The 21,403-nt window shown below is 44.2% G+C and overlaps 1 protein-coding gene across 2 annotated transcripts in view; it reads left to right on the forward strand.

Moving 5' to 3' along the window:
• The first annotated feature begins 931 nt into the window (after positions 1-931).
• The window catches only part of NUP93 (nucleoporin 93kDa), an 85,960-nt gene continuing 65,488 nt past the window's right edge, over positions 932-21,403 (forward strand). The window contains exons 1-3 of one of the 2 annotated variants that reach the window (XM_014957391.1): positions 932-976; positions 7,525-7,738; positions 8,132-8,249. In XM_014957391.1, the coding sequence (XP_014812877.1) occupies positions 7,560-7,738; positions 8,132-8,249 (297 nt within the window). In that variant the 5' untranslated portion in view covers positions 932-976; positions 7,525-7,559. The remainder of the gene's footprint in view (positions 977-7,524; positions 7,739-8,131; positions 8,250-21,403) is intronic. The other variant, XM_014957392.1, reaches the window with a different exon arrangement.

A 21,403-nucleotide genomic window follows, 5' to 3' on the forward strand; every position in this document is an offset into this window, starting at 1 on the left:
ACCATGGTGCTAGGGTTCTCCTCAGCAGTAAGCTGCAGCACTCAGTGTCCCATGCTCGCTGTCCCCTGCTGTAGCACACAGCTTCCTGCTGATGGAATGGGCTGGGGATAGTCCTTGTGTATTTTGTAGCTGTATCAGACTCAATATTGCTTCTTATTATTATAATGTTGATCATTAATGTCTTAGTCCATTAAATCTGTTTATATCTCAACCCTCAGCTTTCCTTGTGTGTGGTTTTGGTTTTTTTTTTCCTGACAGCCCCTCCTGGGTGGGGAGGGGTCATTAACTGAGAGAATAATTGTCTAAATGACAATAAATTGTGGTGGGTTCCTCAAACGTAACACTCAAGTGTAAGGCTGGCACTGATGTCTGGCTCCTCTGCCATCGTGTGGGGTAGAGGATGAAATGCAGTGTATCCCTGTGCACCTTCCAGAGACCCTTCCACTGGTGATGGAGAAAGCTCCTGCTGGTTGTGGGTTTGTTTGCTGGTGCATTTGTCCACAGGAGGAGGAGGGGGGGGAAAGCGAGACGAATTCCTTATGCTCACTTTACCTTTGAGGAATCAGCTCTTGGACAGGGTTTGTCAGCATGAGTTGGCGGTGATTATCAAGGGAGAGAGAGGAAACCCTCCCTGCGCTTTGTTTTTTTCCGTATTTTTCTTCTTTCTTGTGTGATTTCACAGCTACCGAAGTGCACGTGGTGCGGAGAAGGCGGAGGGCGGCCTCGAACCTGCGACCTCTGGAAACCGCCCCCCCAACACACTGTCAATGTCCGCTTCCCAGCGCCTCAATAAAGCTGTTGTCGAGAGGGGGCGGGAGCCGGCGCGCGGGGATGGGGGGCGGCTGGGCCAATGGGAGTGCGCGGCGCGGGCAGGCGCAGCAGCTGGGCCAGTAGGAGCGCGGGTCAGGGGGCGAGGGCGGCCAATAGGGGCGCGCGGCGCGGGGAGGGCAGGCGCGGCGGCCGGAGCGGCGGGCAGGTGAGGGCGCCTCGCGGGCCTGTCATGGCTTCCCCTCCCTCTGCGGGCTGCGGCGGCTTCTAAACTATCATCCGCCGGGTCCCCAGCCCCCGGCAGCCGTCCCGCTCCAGCCTGCGGCTCCCTCTCTGTGGGCGCCGGCACGGCTCTGCGGTGGGGCCTTCCCCGAGGAGAGCCCCTTCAGGGAGGCGGCTGCCTGAGGCAGGGCGTGAGCAGCCCCTGGCCCTCTCTGAAGAGCCCCCCCGCAAAAAGCAAGGCCGCTGCGGTGGGAGGTTAGGTGGGGTGCACTCGCAGGCCTCCCCGTGGACCTTTCTGGGGCTCCTCTGGGGGTTCTGTCTACCTCTGCCTGAAAAGTAACCCGCTTTGAAGCAGCAGGGCTGGCTCTGTGCATGCGAGGAGTGGTGTCTTCACCCGAGCTGGGCTGTGCTGGGAGGCAGTGCAAAGCCCAGCTGTAGAGGGGGAGCTTGGCGTTTGACCGAGGTGCTGTGTTGCTGTTTCAGGAAGCAGAAACTCATTGTATAAGAAGTTCCACCTAAACATGAGGAGGAGCTTCTTTGCTGTGAGGGTGGCAGAGCCCTGGCAGAGGCTGCCCAGGGAGGTGATGGAGTCTCCTTCTCTGGAGACATTCAAACCCCACCTGGACACGTTCCTGTGGGACCTGCTCTGGGTGGCCCTGCTTTGGCAGGGGGTTGGACTGGATGATCTCCAGAGGTCCCTTCCAACCCCATGTAATTCTGTGATTCTGTATGAATGGTGTTAGCCAAGCAGGTCTCTGTATGTGTGTGATTTGGCCTCTCTGTTTCAGCTGCGGGGAGGGGAGAATTCCTCACCACCATCCTGACTGGAGGAAGAGTACCTGCTGCTAGGTACCTGGTGGTGGGAGCTCATGAGGGGCACAGTGTTCTCTACCCTGTCCCTGGCTCAGCTTCTCTTTTAGAGCGGTTTTGGTAGGCCCGTGTGGTTGCTAAGCATTGCTTTCATATGTCTGGCAGGATATAGAAGACTTTAGAATCAAGAAGGTAGCATATATGTAGAAGAAACCATACATGATACTTGGGACTTGTGTTTTTCAGGTTAGTAAGTCTGATGCGGGACAGGATATCTATCTTTAAATGCTTAACGTGGACCCTTCAGACTATCCTTGGATGAGAATGATGCTTAGCCCTTTCCCCTTACCCCAGCTCACAAGTCCTCTCTACCAACAGCAGTGCTGGTTTCTTGTGCAAAACAGGAGAAAGTGACAATAAGGATTTCTTACAGAGCATCTCCGGTGCAGAACTCTATTTCTGAACCTGAAGAGTGCTATTTGATAGTCTCTCCTAAGCAAGATTTAGTCCGTGTTATGGTTTTGATTTTTCTAGAGCTATCATAAAGTGTACAAAGTATGTCTAACTGTCACTGTTTGGTCCCAGCCGCGGGCAACAGCCAAACTTCTGTGACATGATGTTGAGCTGCCTTTGTGTTAAACCTTGATCTGTGGGTGCACTGGGTGTCGATATTTAATTAGCAACTACTGGGGTTTGCTGGGTGCTGTCTGTGTCCCAACGTTGTTCCAAACCGGAATATATTAACAGTGAGTGGAAGGGGTTGAATTAAAGTCCAAGGGCTCCTTCAATCTGTCCTGCCATCTTATGGGACGGTAGTTAGGTCACGGACAACTAAGGTGAGGGTGACAAAGAAAAGCCAGTTCCTGCATGTTTTACTGCTGCTCGCTTATGTTGTGTGTCTAAAAGTGTGTCCTACTCTTTGGGAAAACGAGGAGTTGCTTATGTTGTGTGTCCTACTCTTTGGGAAAACGAGGAGTAGGAAATAGGAAAAGCTTAAAAAATTGCTTGTGATTCTGCCATCTGAAACCATAATGTTTCTGTTGTGAAAACATCACAGGAAATTCAGTAAGGGGGGGGGATCTGGGTTTTCATGTAAGGAATTTCAAATACCAAACTAAATGCTCGCTCTCTTGAGGATCAGTTTGCCGCCCTGTGACAGTCAGCGCCCCGCTGAGTTGGGTGACCCTCAGGTGATTAAAACAAGTACCGAGTTTTCGGAAAAGAGGGGGAGTGATGAGATGGCAGAACTGCCAGCCGAATCAGCTGTTCAGGATAGTGGAGACTTGAGACCTCTGTGAGGAACTTCAAAGTCAGATGGCAGATAAAAGGCAGTGTTGACAAATGCGTGATAGCATATATTGGAAGAAATCATTTAAAATGCCTACTGTTCGGTTCCAGGTTAAATAATGAGCAGGACAGAGAAGAGTCATGTGCCGTTGTTTGTCCTTTTTCACAGTGCAAGAGCAAATAACTGAATGTTCTCACCCTTAAAACTTTGAGAAGCCGTTTTTGTTCAACATATGTACTGTAAGAGCTCTTTGAGATCATAAAAAGATTTTACTTCTGCATGCCTACCTACTGATACGATGAAGGACAAAACATACAGGACAGAAAGTCTTTATGGGAGGCGGAGGAGGATTAACTAGTGGGTGGTAAATGAAACAATAACTTTGGAAAATTGTTGTGTGGCCTGTTCTGGATTTTCCTGCATCAGCCTTTTGTTGCTGGGGGAACAGGCTGTTGTACCAGATGGAGTACCAAGTTTAGCTTGGAGCTTTTAGGTGTTTGTTTTTAAGCTGCCCTATCCTGATTTCATGTTTTTAGCGTAGCTAGGGTACAGAAGTTTTCCCTTTGCTAGATTAAACACTTATTATTGTGCTTTACATACTGGAGGGGGATCTGCTGAAAATGTGCAGCAGATATTCGGATTGTACTTGGTCGCTTCCACTGGTGGAGCGTGGAAAGATAAGGCAGGAAGGGACCTCAAGGGCTGACCCCAATGATGTGTGTCTGCTCCTGGTGGGTGGCCAGTAGGTCTGCACCATTTCTGCTTTATGCCTGTCCTACTCTTAACAAGCCCCAGGGACAGAGCATCTGCATCATTAGAAGGGAACTTATTTCTGTGTGTAACTAATATCCTATAAATGCTGTCTTGCTTTCCTTTAAAAACAAACACACACACACAAATTTGGCCACCTGCTCTTTGATTTCCATCTCTGCATTTCTGAAGCAGTTTCCCTGTCTGTAAGGTGGGGATAAGGCTGCTGATTTCCTCTCTGAAATGTCTGGGTGCCTGCTTACGCAAAGCGCCGGGCGAGAGCTAGGTGTTACTGCTGCTCTTCATACAGAATTCCCCAGGCCTGCAGAACAGGCCTTTTACTTATTCATGTTGAGCTTAGCAGACAGAAGCTGTTACACTATCTGGAGCAGCCCAGGCTTGGAGCCTGTCGAAAAAGCACTTTTGCCTCAGATCTCAGCTGCAGCAAGTAAAGAATTGCCTGCTCTCTCTTACTCGTGTGCTCTTGTGCCTTCCTTCCGAAAGAAGCTGATGCTGACTCGTCAGACTGAATCTCTTGAGCACTCTGGGGCAGGAGCCTCTGCCAGGGGGCAACGCTGGATTTCTTCCTTTCCGTTTCCTATTTTGAAGAATCTCTTTGCACCTTGTGGAACTGTCTTGGTCCATCAGCTGAAGGAAGATTTCCTTCCCCCCCCACCCCCCCACCCGTGAAGTCTTCCTCCTTTCTTTTTTCAAAGCACTGGGAAAAATCTAAATTTTTTAGCCTGTTTCGTAAAGTTAATTAATTAGATGACACAAAGCCTGTCAGTATGTGAAGTACAACAGACGCTTGTGCACGCATTGCAGTATTTCAGCTTTGTGACTTTCTGAAGCTTGTACAGTAAAACATTCATTGTGGCCACATTTGGAGTAAAATAGCTCCAGTGTTCTTCATTAGATAGCATTGCAGCGTTCTTGAGGAGTTTTTAGGTAATAAATCATCATTTATAATTGGTCCCAATAGGCTTAAGAAACCTGTCATCATCTCTTCAAGTCTCTTTTTGGCTTAAATCTAGTCAACTTGTACAATGTGTAGCGTTTATTTGTGGTTTTAAATGTTGGGGCAACATTAAACTGGGGTTTAAGGGAATAGTAGTCTGATGCAGCAGCTTCTATTGATGACTCATCAAAGTTGTTTTACAGGAGAGCCTTCTCAGCCCTGGCTTTTAGCCCAAGGTCTATCAGGTTTCACAGAAGTTAGTTTAATATCTGATGTATTTTCTTTGCCCTTAGGTGTCAGCTGCTGCTCCTTCCCCAGCCAGACATGAAAACCTGCCCTCGCTCCGCTCGTTACTGTGGCAGCGGTTTCCCCCTCGCGCGGCAGCACTGAGAGTCACACTGCAGTCTCCTGAATGCAGCAAATCCTGTCAGGGTGGAGACAAAGTTGTTCGTGCCGTTCCTTGGTCTAGATGGTTGAATTCTGTGGCTTAGAAAAACCCGTTTGGTGTTGGCTCTCTAGTTGTGAGCTGTCATTTCCACGGCTTGGTTATAATCAGAGGTAGTTTAACTTGCTCCAAAATAATTAGTTTATTCTATATTTGCTGACTTCAACCCAATCTCACGGAGTTGTTGCAATTCTCCTATGTTGGCAAATTTGCGTGACAGACCTCATATGGTATTGATGTGGAGTTTTATGGCTAAAAAGTGCAGGTCTGGGAGCAGTTTTATAGTGCGCTGGTTCTCCGTGCTTTTGGTTTCGCTGCTCTGAGAAGTTAGTGCTTTCTTACGCTCCCGGCTTTTTATCTCATTGGTAATGAAAAAAGGAAGTGGACCGGATCGGATCAAATCAAGCTGGAGCCTGTGCTGTTCCTGCAGTCACTGCTCCCGGAGGATCTGATGGGTTCCTAACTGTGTGGGAGTGTGGCTGGGCTGGTGGGTGTCTGCCAACAGAGGCTGCTTCTGGCAGGGGTGCACCGGAGTTATCGCAAGTAAGCACTGGGAAGATGTTCTGTGCTGCATTGCAGGGCACGAAACTGCTTATTCCCACCCCCTCCCCGTCCCCCTCCATTGCAGTGACACCTTAATCTCTTCAAACAAATCCGGTCTCCGCTATCTCCCCCGATTAGCGAGTCAGGGTGAATACGATGGCTGGCTCCCTGAGCAGCTCCCAGCTTTCCAGAAGTGGGTGGGGAATTGTGCAATTCTCCATTCCTGGATGCCGCCTGCTAGGGTTTGTCCTGGCACCCGGGCAGTGGGGATCAGTTTCTCTCTAATTGCCTACGTCTGAATGAATCAGCATGCGGTGCTTTTAAATCACTTGTCCAGACAGACAAAAGCACTGCCATTGCCGCTGGTGGTTGTACTTGGTCATGGTGGTCAGGCTGAGAATGTGAGGAGTATTAAAATTGTACCAGTAAATTGCTTTGGTATGGTTGAGGGATACCAAGAAATACTTGAATTGCAGGCTCTTTTTGGTTTGTAAAAAGTGCCCCGTTTTCCTCTTGGGGGGGCTCCCTTGAAGCCAGTAGTCTCCATTGATTTTTACTTTTGGGTAAATGATAAAGAGCTGGAGTTAATGCTTGAGATTTGGTTTGTCTTACTTGATCCCCAGCACTTTGGGTTAGGGTGCAAGTGCTCTGAGAGAGAGATTGGCCTGGAGATTCCTACGTCTGTAGCACCGATTAGCAAGACTAGATTTCTAGGATTTCTTTGGCTTTACAGAGGTGCCAGATGCTTGGAGCATGGAGCTGATCATGGATTTGGTGCCTGAAGTTGAGGGTTTGGGTTTCATGTTTCATTGATGTGGACATTGTTGCAGCTGTATTTTTTCCCCACATCTATCCCAAGCATCCCTGACGTATGGATTAAGACATTTTAATAGAGGGCTAGTTATGGCTGTCTATGTACATGTACATGCTCGTCTGTTTTGCTGTTAATTTAACCTCATGTTTATAAGTTACGTGTGTTTTTAGCCTTCATATGCATATATACCTATGCAGGCATATCTATATGTCTCCATTTATAACGTATAGAAATAAAGAATCATAGAATATCTTGAGTTCAAGTTGCGCCGGGGTAGGTTCAGGCTGGATATTAGGAAAAATTTTTTCACTGAAAGGGTTCTCAGGCATTGGAATGGGCTGCCCAGGGAGGTGGTTGAGGCCCCATCCCTGGAGGTGTTCAAAAGACGGGTTGATGTAGTGCTGGGAGGTCTGGTTTAGTGATGATGCTCCTTGTTTGTTGTGTGGGTGTCTATTTTTGTCAGTCAGGTTGATGGTTGGACAAGATGATCTTTAAGGTCCCTTCCAACCTAGAAGATTCTGTGATTCTGTGATTCTGTGAGTTGGAAGGGACCCATAAGGATTATTGAGTCCAGCTCTCCAAACTACTTATATTTATGCCTATACAAGTAGTTTATAGCTAAATTAACACCAAATTCTTCACAGGTACTTCTCCGCTTTCACTGTCCTTTGTATCACAGCAATAGATGAGCTTGTCAGATGGCATCTGCGTCCCTGCAGCATCATCTGTGCTTCTGACAGGTCCATAGATGTGCCTTAAGAACATAGTCCTGGGAGGCAAAGCTCTCTGAGACCACGTGAAATTAGTTCCTTGATGTTTAGCGCTTGGGGAGGATGGACAGAAGAGTATCCTGCTCTAGAAGACCTGCTCTTCAGAACAGGTATCCTGTTCACAGCTCAGCCAGGATTTTCTCTCTTTTTCTGAAGGTTTCTGTGCATCTTGGGTGAAACCTGCGACAGAGATGGATACTGAAGGCTTCGGAGAGCTTCTCCAGCAGGCGGAACAGCTGGCAGCCGAGACAGAAGGTATCTCTGAGCTCCCTCACGTAGAGCGCAACCTCCAGGAGATCCAGCAGGCCGGGGAGCGCCTGCGGTCCCGCACCCTGACCCGCACGTCCCAGGAGACCGCAGACGTTAAGGCGTAAGTATGGAGCACTGCTAATTAATATAGCCATTGAAGGATTTATCTGAGGAGCTGCCATTCCTAATTTCGGGTACTGGAGTCCAACAGTACAGTACCTCGTTCTGGCTGCTGCTGAAGACATTTACCACCATGCTGTGGAATTTGTCTATGTGGCAGGAGTTGGCAGCTGTGCAGTACTGCAGAGGGACAGCAGATAGTGTTGAGCAGGGCTGAGATGGTTAGATGTACACGCAGGGCGTTTCAAACATTGGGTTTTATGCAGTTTTCCTAACACAGCTGGGAGCACTGTCCCTACATGGCCTGCTGCTGACCTCAGTTCTCAATGAATTTGGGTTTAGAGTTCTGTCTGTTCAATACTAATTTCATACCTGTACAATTGCTTCCTTATAGGTCTGTTCTTCTCGGGTCTAGAGGGCTCGATATATCTCACATTTCTCAGCGACTGGAGAGCCTGAGTGCAGCCACTACATTTGAGCCTCTTGAACCTGTGAAGGACACTGACATCCAGGTAGGGGCATTTCTGCTGTGTGAATTAACACTGCCCTTGTAACTGCCGTTCCTGTGCTGTGGCTCAAAGCTCTTCTAAGGCCCATTTCTTGCGGCAATAGTCTTGCTGTGTGTTTAATTCGCTGGCTAGAGGAGGTACAGAGGAGAGATGCTGCTTTCGTTGATGAAGGATGCTTGAGTGAGCCATCAGAAGCAGCATTAAGTGTCATATTGGCAGAAGTACTTTAGGTTCCAAACTCTTTCTGAAGTCAAGAGGAACTTGGTACATACTTACTGCCTTTTTGGACCTGTCTTTGTTGGCTTTGGAAGCCTAAATTGCACAGATACCTCTCCCTCGTAGTTTTGAGACCTTTTGTTATGTCTGATTGAAAGAATCTTCTAGATTTTCCTGTAGATCAGTCTCTCCAAGTGTCTTAGAAATTAACGTGACCCATCTGTTTTTGCTTTAGGATAGTTGCCTGGCCTTGTAGAGTATCTTCATGACGAAGACATCTGTGCTTTTCATTACTCAGTGAAGAGCTGGTTATGGATTGGATGTTGTGGGTTGCGTTGATGATAACAGCCTGAATTGCTGGTTAATCATTTGGAAGCTTGTATTCTCCCTCCTTACTGGCAGATGGCTAAGTTAGGAGGGTCGAAAGAGTTGTAAGCTCTTCTTTTTTGCAGATGTAGTATTCCCTAAACTACTCACCTTCAGAAGGGAAAGGGAGGCGCGTTGGGGCTGCCTTGGGTGCTCTTGGGCTGGGACCGCGGAGTGTGTGTGAGAACTGACTACTCCGAGTGTCTAATGGGTTTCTCCAAGATGGGATTTCTTGTGCCTTTGAGCCTCTTCACTTTCTGGCAGTTCCTAGCATATTTGGTGGTCTTTTCTCACCCTCCCCGGATGATTTTCCCCCTCTTTTTCACTAAAAATTAGTGTGCTCTGGAGACTGACTATTGCATGATCATAGTGAGAGCTTTAAAAGAGCACTGGTGCTCTTCACTTTCTGTCTTTTCTCATTTTATTCTTTTGTTCCAATTTCTGATGGTGTACTTCTAATTGGTGATGTTAAACTTGGTACATGTCTTCCTTGACCCTGTTCTGTCTAGAGTTTTTTTCAAGAGCTCTTCCTTTTCTTTTTTTTTTTCCCTTTTTTTTCCTTTTTTAGGTTTACTACTGCTGTTAATTCTCTTTTGATTTCTGGTGTTTTTCCTTTCTGCTTCAAGAGCAATCTTATGTCGATTCTCAAGCCTAGAAGCAATGGAGCTCTCGGCTCTTTGGATCTGAGACTTGTGGCTTACAAGAAAATGGATAGGACTGTGTAATACTCACATTTTACTTTGTTTTACTGGTTACCTAATGAAAACGTGAAGTCTTTCTTCTTTCTTAATTACACCAGTTCTCAAGGACTTATAATTTGATATAGTGATTCTGGTATATTCTGGTGATCATCTCAGTATATTTTCTCATCTCTAGTATATTTCTTTTAAGACCCATGTCAATACTTGAATGTTTTTCATTAGAATGTGTTTATTTATTTAAAAAAGGAAGTGTTTAAGTTTGAATTAGTGGCAGTTATGGACTAAGCTTACTATAAACTATTAAAATTACTTAGGAAAAAAGAAGCATGTTTATTTTTTAAATAAAAAATAAATAACAGATAATATTTCTTAACCAGAAAAGCTTGAAGGATGTGGGAGGAGATTATTATTTTTTTAAAAATATCTTAAGAGATTTTCAGCCATGCTTAAACAAATTTGGGATCTGAAACCCATTGTTTTCAACTCCAGGAGATTACTGTGGGAACTGGGTACTTATCTTGCGTAGGCATTCTTGAAAGTTTCTTAAATATTGGTCTGTTTGCGTGTTTAGGTGCTGAAATGCCTCGGTGTCTAGCCATCATTTTCAGTCTGTCTTTTTGCTACTAAAGTTAATGATTTCTTTGCTCTTATGGAGACAATATGAATGCAAACATTTTGAAATCCAAGCTGGCTACTTTTGTCTTTATATTAGACATTTTAATTGACTGAACATTTTTAGATGGTCTATTTCTCATAGGATTCTAGTCCATCCTAGTAGAGCGTGGCATGAAGCACATGTGTAAGTGTTATCTAGTAAATAAGAAATCTCTCCTTCTTGGAAAATTGTTTCCAAGCTTAATAAATATGTTTAAGATTCTGAATAAATACTGTGCTTTTAAAATACATTTATATTGTGAATATAGATACAACTGTATCCTCCTGTTTAGGAAAAGCTTCAAATTCAGCATGAAACCGATGGTTAATTGCAAATCAATGTGCTTAAATGGCCGAATCAGCCAATGAGATTCAGCCCTTCCTTTAGGAAAACAGCTAAAAAGTACAAATGAAAAACAGGATTAAAATCAATCATTTAAATCAAAGTTCCCTGCTTGCTCTTTTGAATCATGATTAACACTGGTGATTTAATCAGTGATCACTTTAATTTAAACCTAACTACTCATGTCTGAGGCCTAATACATGTGTGCTTTGAATTTTAATTTTTTTTTTTTTTGCAGGCCATGTGTAGAAAACATAGTAAATTAGCTAAAACCAGCTTGCTGTGGGAAGCATGGCAGAGTGCTCCGTTGTAGACCATCTCACCCGAGTAAAGTGTCAGTTCTAAATGCTTTGCCGCTGTCTTGTTTTGCAGTTAAGAGGTGCCAGGGTTTTTAGGTTGTTTTGCCAGCCTCTGCTCTGTCTGAGGATATTTGCAGTCACACCTCAAGCTGTCTGGCTGATGTCGACAGAGGCCTGTTGTCTGAAAATAACTTGCTTAGAATATGGACGGGTCTCTGCGCTCATCTGGAGGTGCTGGTGTGCAGTCAGCGACGACACAATCTTGGCCTTCCAGAGGTAGTTTTTCCAAAATCTGTGGTGTTAGTTACTTAAGAGGACCTTCACGTTAGACACTGCTGATCATCCTCTAATTAGTTCTGTTAACCAAATAGGTCTTAAAATTATTTGATGCTTTAGATAAAGATGTACAGCAAAAGCTTCTTCCCATTCTTCCGAGCTAATTAGTTTCATAAGGCTTCTTCAGGCCGCTTCTGTTGATTGGGGGCTGGATGTAGCTATGCCTTTGCACTAGGCTTTAACTCTTGGGATTGGGGAGGGCTGTTCTGTTCTGCATCAAACCTGCAGCCTACACTTTCTAGCCTTACCATTACCCTTTTTTTAAACCAATAAAGCCTTTTCCTCAAATACTTCATGAACTTGGTTCACAGATTACCATCGGTATTGTACGCTCAGCTGTCCTTTCTCAGTCCCATCTTTTCCTGATGCACAACACACATACAAGCCTGTGTAGTTTGAGGCAAATTTATTTGGCCTTAAATCCTGTCTGAAACTTGCTTGTCATGTGTAAATTCTTTAACGCTCTTAATTATTCTTGCATGTGTGATGTCCCTCAAGCTTCAGTTTGAGCAGGTGGTTGTTATGGGTTCGTACATACTTTACAACATCATTTGATTAAGATCCTTTGCTTCCAGTGATTTCTCTGACAGTCTGCTTGAGCTTCTCCAGCTTTCTTACCTAAAGTATTTACTTATTGTCTCCGTTCCTTCTTATGTTGCGGTCTGCTCTAGCAGCCTGTATGTGGGCAGCACAGAGAGATAAGCTAGAATCTAATCTCTCAAATAATGACGGTTAGCACTGCAGAAGGAGAATTGCAGGAAATACCCAATTTCTTATAGAGAGAGTAAAATACATCAAGAAAAATCAGAGAGCAGCATCCTAGGGCATGAAGTCCCAGGACACTGATGTGAGACGTTCAGAAAGTGTTAAGCAAATGTAGGAATTCACCTTAACAGAAGTCTCAGCCTGGGTTAACGAGCAAGAGGGACTTTCTGTACAGAACCTCTTTTAAATGGTACTCCATAGTGCTGACTAAAAAGAAGTGCACTAAATTGCAGCTCAATTAATTATCTGAATTATTTATCAGTTGTAAAATGTAGATTGCTTGCACATAAAAGGGTTGTGAGTCCAGGAAATGTCTCCCACTAGAGCAGTAGGCCGGGAAGACTATGAAAAAGATTCTAGGCTTGCCATTAAATTATAGAATTTGTATTTTTCCTCTCTCGTTTCAAAGACTCTGTTCTTAAATGCCATGCAACACAACAAACACTTCTCGCAGCAAAGCCAGTTCATAACAATTCCTATGTCAAGAGTTTATAAAGATCAAGATTTTTCTAAATTGTCAGAAAGCCCTATTTTGGCAAAATCTTTTCGAAATTGAATATGGTAGTCAAGTGAGTCTTGATGCCATATTTAGCATGGTGGGATTTTTGTTCGTTTCTTCGTGGCTTTTAAAAATCCCAGGAAAGGGTTGATCATGCCAGCTGGTATCTCAGAGATGGGGTATGTGCATTTAACTGTAATGCTGACATTTTGTTCAGAAAAGGTATTTCTTTGCTCTTTAAAGATGCAAACATATGATGTCCTCTTCTGGTGAGCGCTGCCGTAGCAGAGCTCTCTCGGGTGGCAGAGCCCTGGGAGGGAGGGGAGGCTGTGCTGTCGTGACATGTAAGACAGGACCTGCTCGTGCACGTTTTGGTTTGCCTATGGATGTCAGAGAGGTTCGGTGCTGCTCTAGTCAACGTGTTTGGGGTACCTGGTGGGGCTTAGTTACAGGATCAAGGCCTGATTTATGCTTACTAAGGTGCTCTGACTCATCACAATGTGCTGTACTGTGTGCCTTGTGGTTTGAACAGATCACACTGGTGTGAGATCAGATGTAGCCCTCCCTGGTATGCTTGGTTTGAAGTTTTATGGTGGTAACTTGAAGCAGTGGGTTTGCTCTCACTTTTAAAGCCGAAGCCAGCTCTGTGCAGATCTGCTAGAAACAGACATGAGCCCTCCTTCCATACGTTGTTTTATATGCTTAGAAAGTTTGAGGTGACGTCCTGGCTCCATTACACTGAAGGAAAATCTCGTTGAATTATCTCATTTGTACACCGGCTTCCCCCTGGCCTTCTGATCTAGGCAGAACTGAAATTAAAGGTTACCTGCCGGGGTTTGGGTTTCATTTCTGGGTGTGGATGTTCAGAGTATTGGCCGAGTATCACTCTGGAAGTCCAGATACAGAAATAAGAGCTTTTATCTAAATGAGGGCAGAGGGTTAAGACTGCAGTCTATCCAAGTGGCAACTGAGGCAGACTGAAATTAAGTATCTGGGATATTTTCAAGTTTTTCAGAGTATCATAAACCAGCAGCTTTGGCTTCTGGTTTAGTGTTAGCACAATCTGGATCCCAGCACTGTATGTTCTGTTTGTGTGTATGTACACGTATGACTCGTATTAAAAATGCTTCCTCTGCCATCGGGTACCGAAAGGGTGCAGTGCATTATCCAACCAGTGAGCTCTTCCTGCTATTTTATATTACCATTTGTGATACACTTTGTGGTATCTGCTAGAATAATACCAAAGCCTGTGGTAATCTACTAGAGTGTAACTAAAATCAGAGTTTATAAATGGAAATGCTGACACAACCTTAAAGGGGCGGCCTCAAGTGCTGTTCACCATCCATTGTTTGCATTAGCTTAGCCTGAAAATGCGTTTTTCCTTTTGCAGATTTTTGTCCTTTCCCATTTGCCAAACATTGATTTCTCCCCCCCCGCCCCCCAAGTCCTTCAGTTCTAATGGAGCTTGAAATTAAGGTGGCTTTATTTTTCTGTCGCTTCCTTGTTCACCCTAATCGATGATGCCAGCACAGCTGTGGGGACCTTTTAACCACTGCAGAGCCAGGACGCTGAATGCAAGAGGACAACTTTCCACCTTGGCTTTTTTAGGGTCGGCCGTTAGCTGTTGGTTTCTTTGCATTACTACAGTTTGAATGAAAAATATTATTTGTGGTCATAGTTGTGAATTCTTCAAAAGCTGGAGAAATCTTATGCTCCAAAAATAACCTCTCCATGAAGGTTCTCAGAGGTAATTTTTATCCTCCCATTACTAGCGCCTGCTCGTATCTAACCCTGCTGCTTTCTTTGCCCAGGCTGTCTCACTGATTTCATTCAGGATCTGACCCTTAATGGATATGTTTAGGCATGTAAATCAAGAATATAAATATCCTGGTGGATAATTACATGTGGCCAGAGGCAGTTTTAATGCAATTGAAGAAAGCGGTGATGTGGAATGAATGAGTTCTTGACATGCAGCAAACGGAGTTAAGGGATGTGGACCTTAGAAATACAAATTACAGAAACTTCCTCATCTCACCTCTGATGTGTTTGCTTATCTCCCTTCTTTTAGGTACCAAGTAACAATTTTGCATACGCCTCTAAAGGAAACCTGCAGCTTGTGTGTGGCTCTCTGCTGGGTGCTGATATTTTCCAGGGCTTCCTCAGCCTGTGGCCTTGGCCAGGCAGCTGGGGTTTCAGTGGCCTGGCTGCCACCTTCCTGACAGTGCCAGTCTCTGAATGAGCAGGTTGTCCCCGAGCCCACCGAGGCTTGTGCTGATCAGAGAACACCCTGGGCAATGCCAAGGGGTGCATGGGCTGGGAGGAGATGGGGTTTAAGAGCGCAAGCTTCTCTGTTTCATAGCCAGTGTGGGTTTTTTGGGTTTTTTCTTGGAGGGGTTTTGTTTAATTTTGGTTTTTTAAGTAAAAAAAACCCAACAACCAACAAACACCACCCAAAACAGCTCCTTTTGGATCAGGTAGGTGAGTTAAGAACAGTGTACGAAAAGGGGAGGGAGGAGAAGAGAAGCCCAAAACATTGGGAATGTGTTGGGGTTTTGGGGTGTTATTTTTTTTGCTTGTCACTTTTTCCCTCACATGCTTAGTTTACATCAAAGCGGGAGTTTTCTCTAGTTTTCATTACGGGTTTACTAGTGTGATTTAGTAGTGCAGTTTTAAATTACCCTGGCCTTACCTTGAAAACAACCACAAACACCCCCCAAAGACCCAAACAGTAGCATATTTAATGTAGAATACTGTATAGTGTTTTGTCAGTTGGCCAGATTGCACTCACTCCATGACCGCTGTGATACTGAATTATTTCAAATTTGTTTTGTGTGCTTGGTTGCATGCTAACTGGAGTAATTTTGTGGTGATCTTCCAGTCCATCATGGTCCTGATTGTGGATTCCTAACCCTAAGGGGTTAGGAAAAAGAGAGGAGAGACATGATCTGGCTTTCTCCTTAATCAGAGGTAAACAAAGAGAGTATGAAAGAGACATTTCAAAACTTTATGCTAATGCAAGGTCATGAGATGGAAAAATTGAGAACTCTTGTTCCAGTAGCTATGTTTATTGATCTATTTAAATTCTGCTATGTCCTGGCACACTTTACATTTCCTGTCTGCTTAATCCAAATATGTTCTTTGCATCTCAAGTAGGTATGACTGTAGACTTTTAATAAACATCTTTGAAGTATCTATCATAAACATCTTAAAACAGAGACTGGATTTTGGGTCGTAACACTTGACTTCATTCCCCCCCTCCCCGTTTTTTCCTCCTCATGCTGCTTAGCTCTGCCCTTTGATGAAAATTGTTCCAGCTGAATTGAATGTCAACTCGTACCCCTGTGAAGGGACAAATACTGTATAAAGGCAGTTTGGAGATCACATACCCACAATGCAGCCTCTCCTGCGATGATGCTCTCAGCGTCGCAGGACCCATTAAAACACCACACGTAGCTCAAACTCTAGAGTGAACCTTGGCTGGTGGGATGGGATTACGTGAGTCAGAATTTCACCAAGGCCCTGCTCGGAGCAGCATTAGCATTGCAAGAAGTGCTGGGGGATGGTTAATGACTCTCAGGCTCCATGTTGCATCTTACCAGGAGGACGGCACTTCTGGCGACGCGGTACCTCTTCATGTCACGCCATCCCATTAATTTAGCGCTCGCCGAGGTCTTGTATTGACGACTGACCTAGACAGTGTGTGCTCAGCATGTGCAAATGAACTATTGGAATTAGTATTTTCACGGGGCTGGAAAAATTGAGTAGAGCGGTTTCATCTCTGTGGCGAGAGAGACTGGGGAGAAGGAACGATGCTGAGATGCAAATTCTTGCAGCCTGGCAGTGTGCCACCTCCACGTATCATGTGATACAGCAATTACGTGGGCTAAAGAGGTGGTTTTATTTATTTATTTATTTGGTGCTCGAATGTAGCTTTTTGCAAAGCGCCACACCATTTTGTTTTGTAAAATATTGATATTTCCATCAATCTTGAAACCATTACGAAGAAAGTGTAGACTTTACGGGAGAGGATTTGGAGATTTCCAGTACCTTCATTGTAGCTCTGAAAGAAAAGATCTTCAGGGCTGGAATTTAACAGTGGAACTGGTTATACATAGAAGTGAACGCAGTTCGTCTTTGCTGCACTGAAGCGGGGGGGGAATGTGAAAAATTAACAAAAAAGTACATTAGGTTCCTAAAATATGAACGGTGTTTTGGATAGTAGTAGCATAAAGTCACAGTTTGGAGTGTGGGGTTTTTTTTGGTTTTTTTTGAAGAAAAAGTTATTTATTTATTAAAATAAATTTATTTCTTTATTTTTGAAGTAATCTAATTCTTTTCTGAGTGGACCATGGTATGTCCTTGGAACCAGAGACACAGGGCTTTGGGAAGCCCTTCTCGTTGCGCGGACTTTTCACAGGTGGCAGAAGCTGTTGGTCCCAGGGCTGTGGTGGGCTAAAGGATTTAAGCTGTAGGTTAGGGATTGAAAAATGAATGTTTAGCTCTTTCAGTCGGTATGGCTTTTCAGTTCTTACTTCTGAAATAAAAAACTTTCCAACTGCAATAGGGAAGAAAGAATTCTGATATTCAGTGAACTTTTCTGAAATGGGATGGAGTGGCTTGGAGCCAACTTAGACAGAGAGGTGGGTTTTTTACCTTTCTCCTGAACTATTGTTTGTGCAGGGTTTTTTTGCTAATGTCCTTATTACTTAAGCATTGTCTTGAGCATCTTTTTCAACCTCTCCAGGTGATGCTGTGCGCTGTACAGAACAAATCGCTCTTCCACGGGTGAGGTTTGTAACGTGGGCAGGTCAGACTGTCTCACTGAACTCCCGTGGTCACAAACAGCCTAAAACCCTGGACACTCTCTTTCTGGCGAGGCTGTTCATCAAATCTATTAGAAAACCCAGCGGGTGCTGCAGCTCTCCACTCCCTCCCCTCCTTTCAAGGCCCCCCCACCTAATTTACTCGGGCCTCTTGAAAGTGTTACTCCACTGATGAATTCCACCGGGGTTTATTACTGAACTATTTGCGTCATTTAGCAGTCTGGGAAAGGCCACAGGTACATTGTTGTGCGTGCCCTCCTCTCCACTGGAGTAATTAGTCACTTTGACTCCACATCCAAAATCTTAATCCTAGCCATTATCAAGCTTTGGTTTAAAATAGTCACTAACTAACAAGAGTGTAAACTGTTTCCCAACGCCTGGGCATCAAACCGGGGATGCGCTTTAAGCTTCCCCATGCAAAACGGCAGCCTGAAAATTTGGCAGTTTGCAGAAGAAATGTTTGGGTTGTGTGTATGGATGTTTTTTAACTTTTCCTTTTGGAAGTCAAAATGAATTCTTATTCCTGCCAAGATACGCTCCTGAAAGAAAGTTGCAGCCTTTTGGGGTGGAACTAAGGACACATGCATTTGCTTCACGCATTTAGATTTTTGGCACAATTTCTGTTCTCGCTGCCTCCTTTCTGTTTTCCTTCCCGTCCTCTATTTCTCATCTTTCTTCAACTCTCATTTTTTTTCTTACTCCAGTGGTATTTATTCCCTTTGCTTTCCTATTTTGGATTCATTTATTACCTTCTGCCCGGTCTTTACTCTGGTCTGTGCTTTGACAGTATTTTGGGTGCAAACTTACTTTGAGCTAAATGATCAAACTCCGGTTTAAACAAAAACCAGTTGTTGCAATATGTTTATGTTGGTTTTCCCTGCACGTGGAAATGGCCGAAAGAAGCTCAGGGAGATGAGTTGGAGGTTTTCTGTACCACTCTGTGTCTTAGCAAGCGTGCGAGATGCACGGTGCTTCCACCAGAGAGGAGCTGCTTAGGCAGCATTTTGAGCCACAAATTTTTTAACTCAATTGGAACAGCATGCTTAATTGTCGCTTGGTAAAAATGGCGTGAGAAGGTTGGAGATACTTAGCTTTAAAATAACTGTATAGAGAATAAAATTGCCTGTTGGACTGTGCTTTTCAAGCACCAGTTTCTGGATTATGTAGTATCTTCAGTGTTTGTTGTGGGGCGGTTTTGAGGGAGGAAAGGGAAGGTTTGCTAGCGTTCCGTCAGTGCTGCTCAAAGGCTGGGGTAAACATGGCAGTGCTTAATTTCAATTCCAGCAGCTTTATTAAACTTTTTTGAATGGTTCAATTGGCTATCCTAAGCTTGAATCGGAGAGGTGGGCTTAGCTGAAAACAAATTTGTCATAGTTGATTTGTCATATGAGATCGGATTTGGGACACATCTATTCAGTTGCCTTTATGTGCTTACGCCCAGCACCGGGTAATTCAGAGGAGAAACACTGACAGAGATGTTCATGGGGATATCTGCTTGCTTTATTAGGCTTCACCCTGTTCTCTAGAGGTTAGAAATTGGTTAAAACCCTGAAGCATGAGGGATAAGAATTCTTTCCACAATTTTAGTGTTAAACGCAGCTCTAGATATTGTCAATATCTATATACATACTGAGTCAGTTTTTAATCCCATTATGTTTTTGGCCTTGCTGTCTTCCTGTGGTAGTAAGTTCCACAATTCAATTACAGATTGTGTTAAAATTTATTTCCTTTTATTGGTTCTGAGCCTGGCATCATTTAAACAGACATCCTTTCCTTGTTGCTCAGACCTGTAAGAACTGGATTTCTGAATCTGCACTTTCTAGACCACTTATTTCATAGGCTTTTTAAGGCTCTTTCTGGGTTCCTTTTTTTAATGCTATTCATCACGAAACTGTTCCCACCTCACGGCACGTGAGAGGGTACACGCACTTGGGCTAATTTCCCAAATCTATCCTGCAGTTTTTCTTTTGAGGGTGGCTGTCTGGCTTTTACCCAGTGTTCTTGATAAAGCCACAGCATTGTTTGGTTTCTCTGATAATAAAGTTCAGTGTGGCCAAACTCGGTGTGAAAGGCAGGAGCAGCAATCTGTGAAGGATTTGATTTTAATCTCAGATAAGTGGGAGTGCACAGGTGGGGATACCGTACAGTATCATGACAAATCCTTATCTCTAAATGTGTTTGCAAACCAGTAGGATTCTTCGGGCCAGGTTCTAATGTAGGAGAAAAGACATTTCTGAAGAGAAGTGGGGGAGGAAATGGAGAAGGGGAAAAAAAAAACAACAACCCACATTTCAAATAGATGAGTGGGAACCTGCATGTTATCTCCAGATCCTCTTAGCAGTAATTGATTTTGCCTGCTATGGTTACCATATAGTAACTCTGAAACATTCATTATTTCTTTCCTCTCCTGCCCCAAGGCTTATAACAGAGAATGGCATGTTTAAATCCTTTTACTCTGCCTGCTAAGTAGATACAAAAACCAAAAGGCTTTAATGATTCTGAAATAAGCACTAATTCAGTAGTCAAAAGACCCACCATTGTCTTGACCGAAAGAGACCGTGCTGGTCTTGAGGTCCTCGTGGAAGCTGAATGGTGGAGGCTGGATGCAGAGACCCACCTTGCTGTGGAATTGCAAATTTGGACAGTGTTCTCTGTTATTTTTCACAGGGCTAACTTTGCTATATTTCTTTTCTTAGCCCCTGTCTAGCTTGATTTAGTTTTTCCAAGGCTAGAGATGGCTTATCCAGAAAATTTGCAGCTCATTTCTAATGGTAAGAAGCTTGATTACTCAACAGAGAGAGCAAATCAATACGGCTTCTCTTATTTTTGTTTTGCTATTTGACTTGAGGTTAATGTTTTGGCTTCATATTTGCTGGTAGGATGAAGTGCATGATAGTGCTGTATATAATTAGTTAATGTGCTAGGCTAAATGTTTTGTTGTTTGTCTGTGGTTTTGTACCCTTAGATGCCTTATTGTCTACCTTTTCTAATGTTCTCTTGTTGTTTGGGTGGGTTTTTTTTTTCTTCCGAGGAAGAACTTTGCATCTTCTCAACTGTTTCTGTTTTTAATAAGCTAATGGTTCAGTGAATTATGGAAACAGGCACTCGGGGTGGAACTGGGGGAGATTTGAGCTGGGAAGGGATCGCCATCAACGACTCGTGTAAAATCTCTGGCTCAGAGTTGATCTGTAGCTTGTTACTCACGTACATTCCTGTTAGTCACAGTCACAGAATCGTTAACTCCTTTCCTTCTTTCCCCGGGGTATTGTATGTATTTGCTTGCTTTTTGCTTGCTTTGTCTGAGCCTTTTGCATTTCCTTTCAGAGGAGTCTCTCCAGCACATAGGATGTGTTTATGCTGTGTCATTTGAAAGTTGACAGGAGGCAGCTGGGGACCTCTAGGCCTTCTCCTGCCCCCTTGTCTATGGTAGGTCCACTGAGTCATCGGAGCAGTCCTCCATATGAAAAGAATCTGGGGCTTGTTTTGATGGTTCTTGCTGACATTTAGGGATGCTGGATTTGGGGAAGGAATATTACATCTGAGTCCATCCCTCTCCAGGAACGCCAGAAATGACATGCCTTTCACAAAGCATCACCGGCAAAAAAGAAGCAAGTCTTGCTTTTTAGTCAGAAGTTATCCCTTTCATAAATATCCAAAGCTGAGCCTTGTGGACCAATAATGTCCTTTTGCAGCAGAATAGCAGAAGAGATCTCCTTCCAGCAGTAAAATGAGTATCAGGGGACTCAATCTGCAGCCTGTCTTAAAGGGCAGGATTTAGCTGTTTGTCTCAATAGCTCTATCTGCTCTTGGTTACAGGTTGGCTCTATTTGTCTCACAAGATTTCTTCCTCAAACCCTTCAGCATTCATTGCCTCTTTAGAAGTGCCTGTAACGTTTTTCTCTCTCTGAGATGAAATGCTAATTTCCAGCCAATATATTATGTATTAGCAATGCATCCTGGCAACAAACGTTGCTTGAAACCGCGTATCCTGAGAGGAAGGTGGGAAGTGCAACTCAAAGACTCGTGTCGTTGCAGAGACGGCTCAGCACAACATGTTGCATGTGGGAAGTGCATCCAGAGCAGGTTCATCTTGCCACCTCGGAGCAGTTTCTAAATCCATTGGTTTTATGCAGACCTCTGAGGTGGATCCTTTGG

This window comes from Calidris pugnax, unplaced genomic scaffold (genome assembly GCF_001431845.1).
Source record: "Calidris pugnax isolate Ruff unplaced genomic scaffold, ASM143184v1 scaffold292, whole genome shotgun sequence".
In the NCBI taxonomy this organism is placed as follows: Eukaryota; Metazoa; Chordata; class Aves; order Charadriiformes; family Scolopacidae; genus Calidris; species Calidris pugnax.